The sequence below is a fragment of the Corvus brachyrhynchos genome, unplaced genomic scaffold (genome assembly GCF_000691975.1).
Source record: "Corvus brachyrhynchos isolate BGI_N302 unplaced genomic scaffold, ASM69197v1 scaffold99, whole genome shotgun sequence".
NCBI lineage: Eukaryota > Metazoa > Chordata > Aves > Passeriformes > Corvidae > Corvus > Corvus brachyrhynchos.
In genome coordinates this window covers 494,187-507,515 of record NW_008239778.1, presented here as the reverse complement: position 1 = coordinate 507,515, position 13,329 = coordinate 494,187, and the positions used below count along the sequence as shown (strand labels likewise).

The following is a 13,329-nucleotide window of genomic DNA, read 5'->3' as shown; positions in this document are numbered from 1 at the left end:
CCCCCGGGGGGGGGGGGGTGGGGGGCCGCCCCGCTGCTGGGGCTGGCAGTTCCCGCATCCCCCCGCGCAGGGATGCGGACACGCAGCGGCAGCGCTTCCCGTCGGGGCGTGGGACACGGAGAGCGGGAGGACGGGAATTGAGCCCCCGGGGGATGTATCCGCCTTCCCCGGCATCGCACGGCAGAAGCGGCGCCAGCCTGGAGTTGGCTGAGAGCGTGGCACGGAGCGGGGAACGCGTGTCCCGTCGCTCTGCGGGAGCTGGGGGCACTTCCCTCGGTCCCCGGAGGTTCCTCCCCCACTTTGGTGGCACCGGGTGGCCGAACGCCTCGCCCATGAGGTGCTGCGGCCGGTGCTCCTTCACCTCAAAGCATCCCCGGCAGGTGATGCCCGTCACCGTGATTGTTTCCTTGGGCAGAAGCTCTCCAAGCCACCGGTCACCCCGGGTCAGGACCCCCCCAGACCACACCACCGGGGCTGATCGGCACACCGAGCACGGAAAAACATCTGATTGCCTTGCCTAAAAATGCTCTGCTCTGTTATCCCCCATCCCCCTGTCCCATGTCTGATCCTGAGAGGAGCTCCCCTGATGTCTGGGATACCCCAGCTCTGCTGTCTGGAGGTTGTGGAAATTCACGATCCCGTAGCCACAATTTTAGTCCTACCCTACAACTATGCTGCTTTTCCAGCTTCCCGTAATTTGATCTCTCTCTTGTTGCTTTTTGATGTCTCCAGCAGAAGCTGCTGCACAGTCCTCGCTTCCCCTTCTGCCGCTGGGATGAGTCACGGTGTACACACCGATTAATGTCAAACTCTACCTCTCCTTTGAGGTATTAATTTTGGATGAAATCTTCTACTTCCTCTTCGCTGAAACAGAAGCGTGTGGAGCCTGAGCTCTTAGTTGCTGTCCTGGCTCTGGGGTGATGGACACAAAAATATCAAGTACACACGGATGGAAGGGACGCTGAGTGATTAAATCGAATTGGGAGATGGGTGAGGTTCTTTTCCAACCTAAACGATTCTGTGTTTCTATGATAGTCCCAATTGGTAGAAAAGCATCTGTTCATGCTGCACAAATCTGCTTAAAAGCCAGGCAAGACAATGTACTTTCATAACAGTTACGTGGCAGGGAGACACTGCCTGAAGTAGTAGGCAGCCCTGAGTACTCAGGAGATTTTAAATAATCTCGTGTATTAGGACTCGAAGGATCACACAGGCTAATCTGTTACTGAGAAGACCAAATGCAAAGACATTTTTGTTCAGCATAAGATGTGCTGAGGAAAGAGAGATGTGCCTTGGAGACGTGCTGGGCTGCTCAGGGCACTGAGGAGAAAAAGCGTTTAACAATTAATTGAGTATAAAACTGCATAGAGCCGGTTTCCAAATGAGAAGTCATCCGTGGTGTTTTAGCCTCAAAAAATCTTGACTGCCCCTTTCCCTGGTGACACCTCTGCCCTTCACCTGCCTGCAGGGAGAATCCCAGACCATGGAATGCCTGCAAGCCCAGCCCCGTTTCCCAGGGGCTCCTCTATTTGTGGTGTGTTTATCCTAAAGATGAGCATTCAGCCAGGCTCGGGGACAGGAACAGTTAAAATATTTCTGGAGACTGGAGAGCTTTTACCTACCACTTCTGCATGGGAGGAATTTAAGCCGTGATTAATTTAGCCTCTGATTCAAGGACTTTGATCCCATTGCTAGAGCACTACCAACAGTTACATATAAACTACTTTTTGGTTCATTTTAGCCCAGATTTTACTTAACTTTACCAGGACTTCCCATTGAGCTGTAGTTTCTTACAACCTCGATTCCAGCCTTTTCTCCTTGTCTTCCTTCCTCTGCAGCAATGGCATTAACCGGGGGCGGTTTTGGAACTGGAGACTTCCAAGCCCAGTTACAAACAAGTCCCTTGACAGCAGATCAGGCCAAATATTCAACCACACGCCACAGGCTCGGGAGCCAGGCTTGTCCCAAAAGAACCCGAACGCAAGAGCAGCGACGGGAGCTCCCGGGCGCAGCTGCCACAAGAGGTCCCTGCACGCCCGCTGGAGAACGGGGAGCCAGATCCGATGGGATTCCTCACTCCCACCTATTTGGAGATACTGCCTTTTTCACCCAAATTTCCAGAAGTTTTCCGGCTGTCCCCAAACGACCTCGTTTTCTGCGGGGAGGCAGCTCAGCCTGGTGCCGGGTGGCTGCCGGTGCCTGCTCCCAGCAGGGCTGGGGACTCCTTGCAGATACCGGCAAGGACGTGCCCAGGTCCATCCCATAATACCACGGGCACCACAGCTAATCCCATAGCGGGGGCTTTCCAGCAGCACTCGGGGTGTAAATCGAGGGTACGGAATTTTATTCAATAGCTGGACAATCGTTTTTGTCTCCCTTTCCCAGGCTGGAGTTTCTCTGCAGCACAGCTGAGAGATGAATCCGTTTTCCACAAAAAAAAAGCTGACAGTTTAGTGGTAATCCACCATAGGAATTCTGCCAGTTGAACTCTGTCGCCCCTAGATGCTCCCCACTACTCCTGGATGGGGGTTTGGGTGTGCTTTTTGCAGTTCCACCATCCCTTCTTTAATGAGGAGCCCACTCTGCTCCCAAATGCCACAGAGGACTCACCGGAGCCAACAAATGTGGGAGCCAGGCACAAGTTATGCTCCTGTTTTTGGAAAGCCTCCCTCCCTTAATCTGCCTTTGTGCATCCAGGGAGTCATAAAACCCATCTGCTCACCTAATGCCAGACCTGGCTCACACCTGAAGTAATCTGAGGAGTCCAAGAGCTCAAAACAAATCAAGCAGCTTGGCTTCCAAACTTTAATTAGCTGTTGTCTCCATCCCTCTCTAAACTGTGTCACCACTCTGTCTGCTTAGGCCATAAGAAGTCAGATATGTAGGAATGCTTTATATATCCACATCTCCATTCAGGAAGTCTGGAACTCCACACTTATGAAAGGATCTACTGTGCAAAATGCAGGTTCTGCATGGCAAAGCATGCCCAGGCATTGCAGAGGCAGCTGTGGAGAGAGCTGAAATCAATTCAGACTTGAGCATCTACCCCTTCCAGCCAGGAACATTTTCCTGATGTGGAAGCCGGATATTCTCCAGGTAGAACTTGCTGTGGTCATGGGAGAAAGGGATTTCAGTCTCTGTGAGTGTGGTGAGCAGCTCCAGGATTTAATGCAAGAAATGCCAAAATGTGCAGCACTTCACCGCTGACCTCAGGACTTGAACTCATCTGGCAGAGGAAATCATCTGCGCTTGCACCTCAGCCTGTCCATTCACCCTGGCCAGGTCTGCAAGCTCCCTGTCCTGAGGGAAGGCTTTCCCTCCCACCTCCCACTGTTTTCACCAGCCCTGCAGGTGTTCTGCTGCCCAGGCTGCTCATCCTTCCTGAGATCATTCCCGCAATACAATATCTCCTGGGAGCTTTACAGAATCAGGATGTTCTGGTGCCAGATGCCAGTTGCAGACTGGGCACAGCAGCTGCCTTCTGCAGCCTGGCATGTGGGGATGTTCCCAAACCACCCAGGCAGAGTCTGCTTTGCCCACATGATAAATGACCCCAGGGCAGGTTGATCTGGATACTCTTCTTTTGGCCTTCCTCCTTTTTCCCAGGACTGGAAGGATATTTTTCTTTTCCTCAGGACTTGGCACAAGGGACTTGTTGGAGAAACCTGTGTTGACAGCAGTGTCCCTAAGGATGCTGCAGGCTCGGCTGTTTCTCAAGGGCTTGGGCTGGAGCAGCTGTCATGAACCAGTGGCACGAAGGATGTGCTCTCTCCTCACTCCAGCTGCACAGGTATGCCATGGGATTAGCAAAATTCCATTGAGAACACACTGACTGGCAAATCCCCTCCGAGCACAGCAGCACGGGCAGTTCCTTACAGTTCTCTGCTTCCAGCAGCTGCCATGCCCCAAATATTTCAACTTTCTGAACAGTTTATGTGCTGTTATTAGTGAAGTTTCAGGTTCCTTCTTTCCTTTTGCAATGTTCACCGTGGAGAAGTGGTGCCAGGTGTCTGCCAGGCCTGTGTCCCATCTCTCACCATCACCAGACACGAATGCTTAGGAAGAAAATGTGAAACACCACATGTAATTATTCTTACCCTGTAAGCAAATCCATCCCACTAAATATTTCCTTTTCCTTGTCTTCCTCCCTTGTGGGATAAACATTTTTTTCTGTGTTTAATTCACCAATCTCAAGTTTAAGTAATTTTTGATGAATATGCATGTGCTTTATGATTACCTGACAATGCATTTATGACTACGTGGGGTTTTTTTGCATTTCAGACAGGTTAAGAATGAGTCCTCCAAGGTGGAAGCACATCCCAGCCCTTACACCCAGATCAGCATCACACCCTCTGAGCCCACTCAGTTCCTCCTATTTTACAAATACAAGCACAGGAGCTTCCCCGCTGCATCTCCTGCTGCTGTTGGCTCTGCAGCTTGGAACTGGTTAGGTTCCCCCCTGAATTCTCTTGTTATTAATATCACAAACCAAGCTGTTCTGAGAGCAGTGCCCCATTAATCACTTCAGCTCCGCTGCAGGTTTCACCTCGCTTCCTCTTCCTGCCACTGAGCTGCTTTCCTATGATTTGACTCTGTGGGTGCTGCTTGTTAAAATTAGCGGGTCTGGTAGGGCAGAGAAGGGCCCTGAGCTGGGTGAGCTGGGAAAAAGGTGGGAAAAAAGATGCATCCACACAGCCATGGCATGAAAAAATGTGCTACACCAGCTGATGGTGGTGGGAACTTGAAGGGAGGAAAGTTACACCCCTTAAATCCTTGCCTCTAAACCTGAGTTTTCTGGAGGGCCAGCAACACCAAGGAGACACAGCAGAAGTGAAGGTACCTAAAATAAAATCCAAGGTCAGCTCAGCAGCTCGTGTGACTCAGCACCAACGTGGGTGGCAGATCAGCTCACAGATATCTGATGCCCACCTGGGCTCTGTTTGTGGTTGAGGGCACCACTTCCTTTTCCTCTCTTCCTTCCTGTGTTTAATCCTGACTTGTGCTACAAGCAAAGTAATGAACCAGTGAATGAACTCTAAAACCCTCTGAGTAACCACCTCTGGTTTACCTAAAAAGGGCCAAAAGATGTTTACAGAGCATCTTCCTGAAAATCTGCCTCCAATCCCATCCCAGTCCCTCGAGGGCATATTGTGTGTTCCTGACACACACCAACATCCCTGCAGCCAACCCAACCTTCTCTCTGAAGGGCATCCAATGCCCTTTTCTGCTTTCTATCCTTTGTCAATCACCTTTTCTATATCCTTTCTATCATCCTTGCCTCTGTCAGGCATTTTGTTTTGCCCTTTTCCTTTGCACTTTACAAAAGCCTTTCCTGGGTGCTCGGCTGCATCCAGCAGCATCCATTGGCATCCAGCAGCCAGATCTGCTGCTCAGCCCTGCAGTGCAAATGTCCCTGCACAGGATCAAGCTCCACCTGCCTCATCCCAAAGCTGCACGCCTCTGTACCTGCCCCTTTGCCTGTTCGCTGGAGATTTCCATCTGTGAGCAAAGGTTTTTCCAGCGATTTCTGCTGAGTCAGAGAACGCTCCGCGAGGGCTGCTGCTCCTCCACGTGGGAACGTGCTTCTGGGGAATAATTACAGAGAATTTAAATACGGACATTTGGCAGCCAAATTGCTTCACATTCAGGCTCCTGGCCAGGAGGGCAGAGCCCAGAAGCTGCTCATTGGTGCTGTGAGAAAATTCCTCATTCCTGTGCCCATCGTGGGTGCGCAGAGCCCGTGGGCCGGGATTATCCGGACACGGCAGTGTCCCGGTATCCTGCTCTGGAGGAAGGGGTGCTCACGGTTTACAGGGTTCCATGAATTGAACTGCTTCCCAAATAATCCTGCCTGCACTTATCCAGCATCCTGCACGTGCCTTCTTCTCCGGGTCATACCCACTAAAGGATTTTTATCCCCCCTGCTGCTGGATTTGGGAAGGTGCTGCTGGCAGGGAGCTGATCCCTGCGGATCTCCTGTTCTGCAAGGGAGATGATGGAAGCAGGCTGTTAGTAACTTTTTCCCCCCTTAATTTTTGAGGCATATTTTAAGTTGTGAAACATATTGACTGTGAAATAGAGATAAGAACAAGAGGAGACACAAACAGTGTAGGTGTTACTCCCGGTATTTTGCAACTCCCACTTCGTTGTAAAAATAGCACAGCAAGCAGCACCCTCCTGCTCCATGCCATCCTTCACGGGCCAAGGGATGATGGGATCGTGTGCCTGGACATCAGTGACTGAACCAGGAGCAGAGCTGAGATTTAAGGCACGTGCAGAGCTGCTGAACACTTCATGCTCCTTAAAATCAACAGAGAAAAATCCTACCCAAAGATCAAATTAAAGAATTTTAAACGTTGTTGAAATATGTAAAAAGTAGCAATAACATTCCCAAGTGCTGCAAAAATGTGTTGTGTGGAGCTGGAATGCTTTCCATCAGGAAAAGGGGCAGTGGGAAGGGACCGTTGGGATATCACTGCATCCCCTCGAGTTTCTGGTCGCAGTGCCCACGACACACCCCATCTTTACACCACACCTGTGCCATAATTCCTATGTGCCCTCAATTCTTTTGCAACTCTAAACCCCAGCAAAATACCCTTAATTAGGCCCAGGCCAGTTGCAGAAATCAGATAAAACTCCCTGACAGGCAGCTGCTTCCAGGAGCCACGTCTCCTGATGGATGGGGATGTTGTGCAACTCGGGGAGAGCATCACCAGCCGTGGGCTGGCAGTGGGCAGAACATCTGTGGTGAGACACCAGGGTGTCACCTCACAGGAGAAAGTCGCAGACAGAAGCAGTGGTGGCTCTCTGACCTGGGGGATGGGTGCCTGAACCCCCCTGGCAGGACCAGGTGAGTACCCACTGATGCTTCTTTTAAAGAACCTGGGATCGAGGCAGCGGTGCAGTGGGGATTTGCAGGAGCAAGTCACCACCCTGCACTGAAACCTGCCTTGAATGACCTTCCTCTGCTCCATTTCTTGCTTTTTTCTCTCCAAAATAGAGAGGGAGATTCCTAATCAGCCTCTCAATGACTGCTAAGGCAGGGACAGCATTAAGGACCAAGAGGTTTGACTGTTTTCTAGCCCAGGAGGCATTTTGGGCAGGAATTAGTGCTTTCAGAGCAATTACCATGAGTAACATCTCTGCACAAACGTTGGAGAGGCTTTGGAGAGGCTGAAGCATCTCTTTAGACCCAATTTGAGGGAGACATGGGATATGGCAGCAGCACCTCCCCATAAATAATTGTATTTGTTTACAAGAGCCATTAATCACATCTGCTCTGCAGTTGAGTTTAATGGGACTCGGGGCTGAAAACAAGAAGTTGGTTAATTCAGAGGAGAAAAGGGCAGAGGAACGGATGTTGGGTTCAGACACAAAATTCAAATGGGTGTTTTCCACCAGTTGAAAGTCATTTTGCTGCTGCATCAGAAATTTGGGTCCCCTTGAGTGCCTGACATCAACCAGCTCCCAGCAGCCACCGGCATGGACGGCGATGACACCGTCACCGCCGAGGTCTGCAGGGAGGACGACGTTGGGGATGGACAGTGAGTACCTGGGGGCAGTGGTGGGGATTTAGATGGTTCTGTGCCCACCTCTGCACCTCTGCCCCAGGCTCCTGGAGGTGATGGTGGCTGGCTACCCAGTGCTGCTGGTGAGGAACAGGAAGGAATTCCGTGCTCTGGGCAGCAAATGTCCCCACTACGGTGCCCCGCTGAGCAAAGGTAACCCCAGCTCAGGGCAGGGGGAAAAGAACACATTGGGGAGGTTGGTTCTCACTGCCCAGCTGGGGCTGGGGGTTCTCTTGCAGGGGTTTTGAGAGGGGAGAGGCTGCGCTGCCCCTGGCACGGGGCCTGCTTTAACATCAGGACTGGAGACATCGAGGAATACCCTGCTCTGGACTGTATCTCCTGCTTTAAGGTGACTTCTTGTCCTCTCATCTGGGTGCCTCTCACATTCATTCTCTCTCACAAGCTCCATGTCCCTGACACCAACTGAAAGCCCCCTGCTCTGACCACAGCTCTGTCCCACAGAGCTTCAACACAAGGGATGATCCTTGGGGTGGTTTCTTGGGATTGTGTAATTCCCTGCCCTAAAGCTCCTATCAATGAAAGGTGATGCTGTAGATCCTGGTATCCCTCAGAGTCAGCACAAATGCTTTTGGAATGAAAAAGAGGATTTACAGCTCTTCCTGAGTGCTCTTGGGATGAGAAGAAAAGCTCATGAGCTCCTCAGCATCATGTGACATCCAAGATCAGAGTCAGAGACAGATGGCACACTGGACCGGGATCTCCCAGGAGAGCTCCTACCACAACCTCATGGATGCAGCACTTAAAAAACCTCTCCTTTCCCTCCTTCAGGTAACAGTGGAAGATGGAAAGGTGTTTATTACAGCAAAAAAGAAGGTACTGGCCTTACCTGCTGTCACTGAGCACAGGCAGCACCTCAGGCTGTGTGTGACTTCGGCATTTTGCACTTTGTTGCAGGACCTTGAAAGCAGCCTGAGGGTGAAGGATGCAAGCAGGAGGTGCCTCCTCAACAAGAACACGATGCTGCTGCTGGGGGGAGGTCAGTGAAGGGATCTTCCCTCTCCACACACACTGGGAGCTGCCACTCTCCTCTCCAGGGAGGACTGACCTGCTCCTCCTCCTCCTCCTCCTCCTCCTCCACAGAGATGTGTCAGAGGGCTGAGATGAGCATCTCTTGTAGGTGTGGCTGCCCTGGTGTGTGCAGAGACTCTTCGCCAGGAGGGATTCACTGGCAGGATCATCATGGCCACCAAAGAGAAGCATGTTCCCTATGACAAGTCCAAACTGAGCAAGGTTCGTGTGTGATGAGGGCAGGACTGTGCCCGGGCACCACGTGTGACATGGGCCACACTCGGGGCCAGGAGCACTGGAGTGAGCAAAGCAGGAGTGCTGAGGAATCCAAGAGGAACAGGGGTGTTATTTCCAGGGAAACATCTTCTTCCTCCTGGAAAGTCTTTGATCAGAGTCAACATAAGCTGATGGCTTTATCTCCTTTTATTGAGTTCTTCCCACTAAAGTTTGATGGTTTTTCTGAGGGTGGGGACAAGGTGGTGGGGCGGTGTGGGGAGCTGTGATTCACTAATGCAAAATTCACCTCTTTTGCAAACTGACTCCCCAGTGAACACTCCAGGACAATTGCTGCCTGTAAGAAGTGCTTCATTTCATGCTTTTGTTGTGTTTCCAGGAAATGAACTTGAAAGCCGAGGATGTTTACCTGAGGAAACCTGAATTCCTCCAGGCCCAGGGCATAGAGTTCTGGACAGAGAAAGAGGTACCAGTGCAGCTGAGCTCAGTCCTCAGTGGGTGATCCTGTTCCTGCCATGGGGAGGGTGTAACACTGATCTGTGTATCCACGGATGGACCTGTGGGAAGTGGGAGAGAGGACCTCAGCATCCCTCATCTCACCTGAGTGTCCAGAAACAGGGCACACAGGCAGGACAGAGAGTGGATCACAGGTACCTGTCTGCTCTGTGCCCCCTCTCTCCTGCAGGCAGTGTCAGTGGATTTCCAGAAGCAGAAGGTTCACTTCATGGATGGGTCCTCTCAGAAGTACCACCAGCTGCTCATTGCAACAGGCAGCCAGTGAGTGCACAAGGTGTTTGCCACACACAGGATTTTAGGCAGGACAACACTGGGAGGTGGAGGTAGGAGATGAGATAAAAGGGCAGAGTGGAATGACACAGCTGTGGGTTTGTGCTCCTTTCTTATTCTTTCTGTTTAATTTATATCATGAAATGCATCTGGATTCTCTCTCTTTCAGCTCTGGTTTCCTCAAAGTCCCAGGTGCAGACCTGCAGAACGTGTGCACGCTCCAAACCCCAGAAGAGTCCAGCAAGATCTTGGAGCTGGCAACTGGAAAGAATCTGGTGATTGTAGGAGCTTCATTCATAGGTACCAGCCTGGAGTGGGTGTCAAACCATCAGTGAGAGCCCTCAAACCCCCTTCTGTTTCGTGTGCACATGAACCAGAGGCCCTCAGGGAAGGGATGTTCCTTTCCTACCCGGCTGGGATCCTCCCTGGAGCCCTGTAGCTGCTGGGGGTGCTCATTACACAGCACACACTCATTCTTTCCTCTGATAGCCAGAAACTTTGAGAGCTATAAACAATTGCTGCACATGGACAGAGGGAAATGTGCCTTATGAAAAGGTCACTGTCCTCCAGAGGAGCTGGATTCCCCAGAAACACTGGGAAAGCAAGGGGCTAAGGCCCAGAAGCTATTCTGTACATAACCAGGAGCTATTTTGTACATAACCAGAAGCTATTCTTTGCATTTCCTGATATCCAGGTCTGTGTGCACAAGAACAAAGCATGGGGGGAGCTAAATACCTCAGCCCAGAAATGCACAGCAAAGCAGTTCAGCACTGGCAGCACATCAGATTTGTTCTCCTGGAAGAGGAGAAGGTTTCCAAGGGTGCAGGTTCATGCTTGCAGCAGGCTTACCTTGGGCATGCCTCTTCCTTGCAGGAATGGAGGTGGCTGCCTTCCTCTCAGACAAGGCTGGAAACATCTCAGTGGTGGAAAGAGAGGAGTTCCCTTTCCAGCACACCCTGGGTCCTCAGGTTGGAGGTGTCGCCATGAAGGTTAGGAAAATCTGGGGCTGATTTCTAGGATGGAGAACACATGGTATCCAAGCAGCCCAGGGATCCACATCAGCCCAGGAAACCTCGCCCCTGTGCTGAGTCATAACTCTGCGTGCCCAGCCTCTGTCCTCACCCACAGCTCACCCACGAGCTCGGCACACATGGCTGGTCCCAATCTTCCCCTCCCCACCCATCACATTCTTCATCCCAAACCCACCTCATACACCAGTCCTGACCAGGACTGCAGAGAAAAGCCAGGCTCCCAGGCTGCCTGCACCAGCCAGGGACACAAATGGAACCTCCCTGCAGCCTGGAGCAGCAGCAGAGCTGCCTGCCTGGGTTTTGGCTGGGTACAGCTGTTTTTATAGCCTGGAATTTCCTAATGAATACTCAAACCAGTCCTTTTCAGATGCTGCAAAATAAAGGGGTGAAGTTCTGCATGAAAACAGAACTCTGTGAGCTGAAAGGAAGGGATGGAAAGGTCAGTCATGCCTTTGTGATCCCTGAACTGCTAATTTTAGGGGAAAAAAGCCCAAGTTGAGGTATAACCCAGTGCCTACATCAGGCTTTCCTCTCCCTTGTCTAGACCCTCCCTTCCTTTTCACTGAACACAGCTCTGGGCTCAAAGGGCACCAGTAAGTGTTCCTATCCCAGGGACAACAGTGTGATTTTCTTTTACATCCCCAGAAACACACATTAGTTGGACAAGGTGATCCGAACCTGGGGAATCAAAAAGCCAGCAAAGGGCAAAGCAGCAGGGAGGCTGTGGGAATTAGGACAGAGGTTTTAACCCTTCGTTCATGATCCTTCCTTCTTTCCTAGGTTGCAGAGGCTGCTCTTGCCAACGGAGAGAATCTCCCTGCAGATGTGGTAGTGGTGGGAATAGGTAAGAGACCCCAGCTGGGAGAGGGAGGCAGCTTTGGGAGTGGGGAGAACATCCAGCATGCCCAGGGCATCTCAGTTCATTTCCAGGGCACCATTCCCTGAAGTCTCTTTCCCACTCTGTTATCATCCAGCCCTTCCTCTTGGCCCCAAGCACCTGGAAAAGTCAGCAGCCCATGAGCACACACTTGGCAGGAGGAAAGGAGCTGGTTATGCTCTTGCTGTGCCTTTGGCTCTTGCTGAGCTCCACAGGTCCCTGCTTTGTTCCCAGAGCGTGCTGTGTCCTGGGCCCTGGTTTTATTGCCCCTTTACTGGCTCAGCACCAGCTCAAGCACAGCTCACTGCTCCAAGTGCTCTGTTCCAAGCAGGAACTGGCACTGTGGGGCCAAATTTCCTCCCCATCCCTGCAGAGCTTTCATCCCTGCTCCTCTCCCCACAGGGTCGACCCCCAACTCCACATTTCTAAAGGGCACCTCCATTGCCAGAGATGACAAAGGTGCCATCCTGGTGGATCTGGTGAGTGCCAGCTGAGTATCCCAGGTCACACAGCATCCCTTCTCTCTCATCACTGCACTAATTGCCCTGTGTCCCACCAGCACATGCAAACCAACATCCCGAATGTCTTCGCTGCTGGGGACGTGGTCACCTTCCCAGTAGCGCTGCTCGACGGGGACAGGTCCAGCATCCACCACCAACAAGTGGCCGAGGCCCACGGTGAGGGCACAGCCACATCACTTCCCAGCTCCCTTGGAGATGGGAACGGGACAGAAGAGACAGCAGGAGACACAGGGAACAATTTTTAAGGACCTGCAAGAAAAATATTCCCTCTGTTGGCTCATCCCAGGTCACTGTGCTGCTTTAAACATGCTGAAGAGAGGGAAGGAGTTGCGCACTGTTCCTTACTTCTGGACCACGTTGCTTGGGAAAAGCATCCGCTATGCAGGTAGGAGGGGGCAGAGAGAGGGGAACAGAACTTCTTCCCTGCCCATCTGCTCACCCACCCAGCTGGGTCTGGGGCTTGTAAACACAGTGTGGTTGCAGAGTTCACCTGAAGCAGCTCAAGCTCTGGACTGGCTGCCATGGTGAGTTTGAGCCCTGGGCCTGGAGGTCACCCAGAGCTCTTGTTCTTTGCTGATGTCCAGTGGCTTAGAGGTCACAGAGGAAGAACTTCCCTCTCCAAACCCAGGAGAGGCTCAAAGGCAGTTCTACTTGTCCAGGGCCTTCATGTCTGCTCCCCAGCCCTGTCCCAGCCCCTGTCCCCTCTGTCCCCACCCACACTGGCTTCGAGGTGGGATGGGTGGCAACTGCTGTGCCAGGGCTCCCTGAGCAGGTTCTCTCTCATAGGCTGTGGGAAGGGATACACGGACACTGTTGTGAAGGGCAGCCTGGAGCAACAGAAATTCCTGATCTTTTACATCAGGTGAGTGAATCCATGGCCAGTCCATGCCCCGGGAACAGGGCCCAGGCCTCTCTCTTACAGCCTGCAGAGATCCCACGGAGGCTCCACATCCCATGGCTGTGCACTAAAGGCAGCTGCTGGGTGCTGAACCAGAGAAAACCAAAGCAGGGCAAGGAAGGAGAAGAGAATGAACCCAAATGATGACACCAGCTGGGCAGAGAGCCTGGGACACATCTCCTCTCTGTCTGCCCCATTGCTCCCAGGCTCAGTACCCAGCTCCCAGCATTGCCAGGCAATCTGCCATGAGTCCCTGTGCATCCTGCAGCACCAGCCACCCTGCCCTGAGCCCTCTGAAATACAGCTGCTCCCTGGCCACTGTGCCATGGGGATGCTGCTATGCTGAGCTTTGTACTCTGAGAAGATCCACATTCTTCCTCTTTCC

General features: G+C 52.0%; 2 protein-coding genes and 1 long non-coding RNA gene across 14 annotated transcripts in view; 2 read left to right on the top strand and 1 right to left on the bottom strand.

Annotated features, from left to right (window-relative positions):
- WDR81 (WD repeat domain 81) overlaps nt 1-13,329 on the top strand; it is a 33,003-nt gene that overhangs the window by 1,120 nt on the left and 18,554 nt on the right. Inside the window, 1 exon segment of the mRNA XM_017742971.1 lies at nt 3,783-3,790. Coding sequence (XP_017598460.1) covers nt 3,783-3,790 — 8 coding nt within the window.
- The window catches only part of LOC103621582 (apoptosis-inducing factor 3), a 15,870-nt gene that overhangs the window by 2,106 nt on the left and 435 nt on the right, over nt 1-13,329 (top strand). The window contains exons 2-20 of one of the 12 annotated variants that reach the window (XM_017742982.1): nt 733-990; nt 3,636-6,850; nt 7,402-7,544; nt 7,612-7,721; nt 7,808-7,917; nt 8,358-8,402; nt 8,484-8,565; nt 8,707-8,819; nt 9,211-9,297; nt 9,517-9,608; nt 9,787-9,917; nt 10,491-10,606; nt 11,016-11,087; nt 11,429-11,492; nt 11,928-12,004; nt 12,085-12,202; nt 12,333-12,431; nt 12,519-12,570; nt 12,833-13,323. In XM_017742982.1, coding sequence (XP_017598471.1) covers nt 7,483-7,544; nt 7,612-7,721; nt 7,808-7,917; nt 8,358-8,402; nt 8,484-8,565; nt 8,707-8,819; nt 9,211-9,297; nt 9,517-9,608; nt 9,787-9,917; nt 10,491-10,606; nt 11,016-11,087; nt 11,429-11,492; nt 11,928-12,004; nt 12,085-12,202; nt 12,333-12,431; nt 12,519-12,570; nt 12,833-13,088 — 1,686 coding nt within the window. In that variant the 5' untranslated portion in view covers nt 733-990; nt 3,636-6,850; nt 7,402-7,482 and the 3' untranslated portion in view covers nt 13,089-13,323. The other 11 variants (XR_001864845.1, XM_017742981.1, XM_008640416.2 and 8 more) reach the window with 11 other exon arrangements.
- On the bottom strand, nt 3,970-8,503 carry LOC108448825. The gene is made up of 3 exons (XR_001864848.1): nt 8,416-8,503; nt 5,467-5,585; nt 3,970-4,055 (listed from the first exon to the last, which is right to left on the bottom strand). It is a non-coding gene; the product is annotated as an uncharacterized LOC108448825 (long non-coding RNA).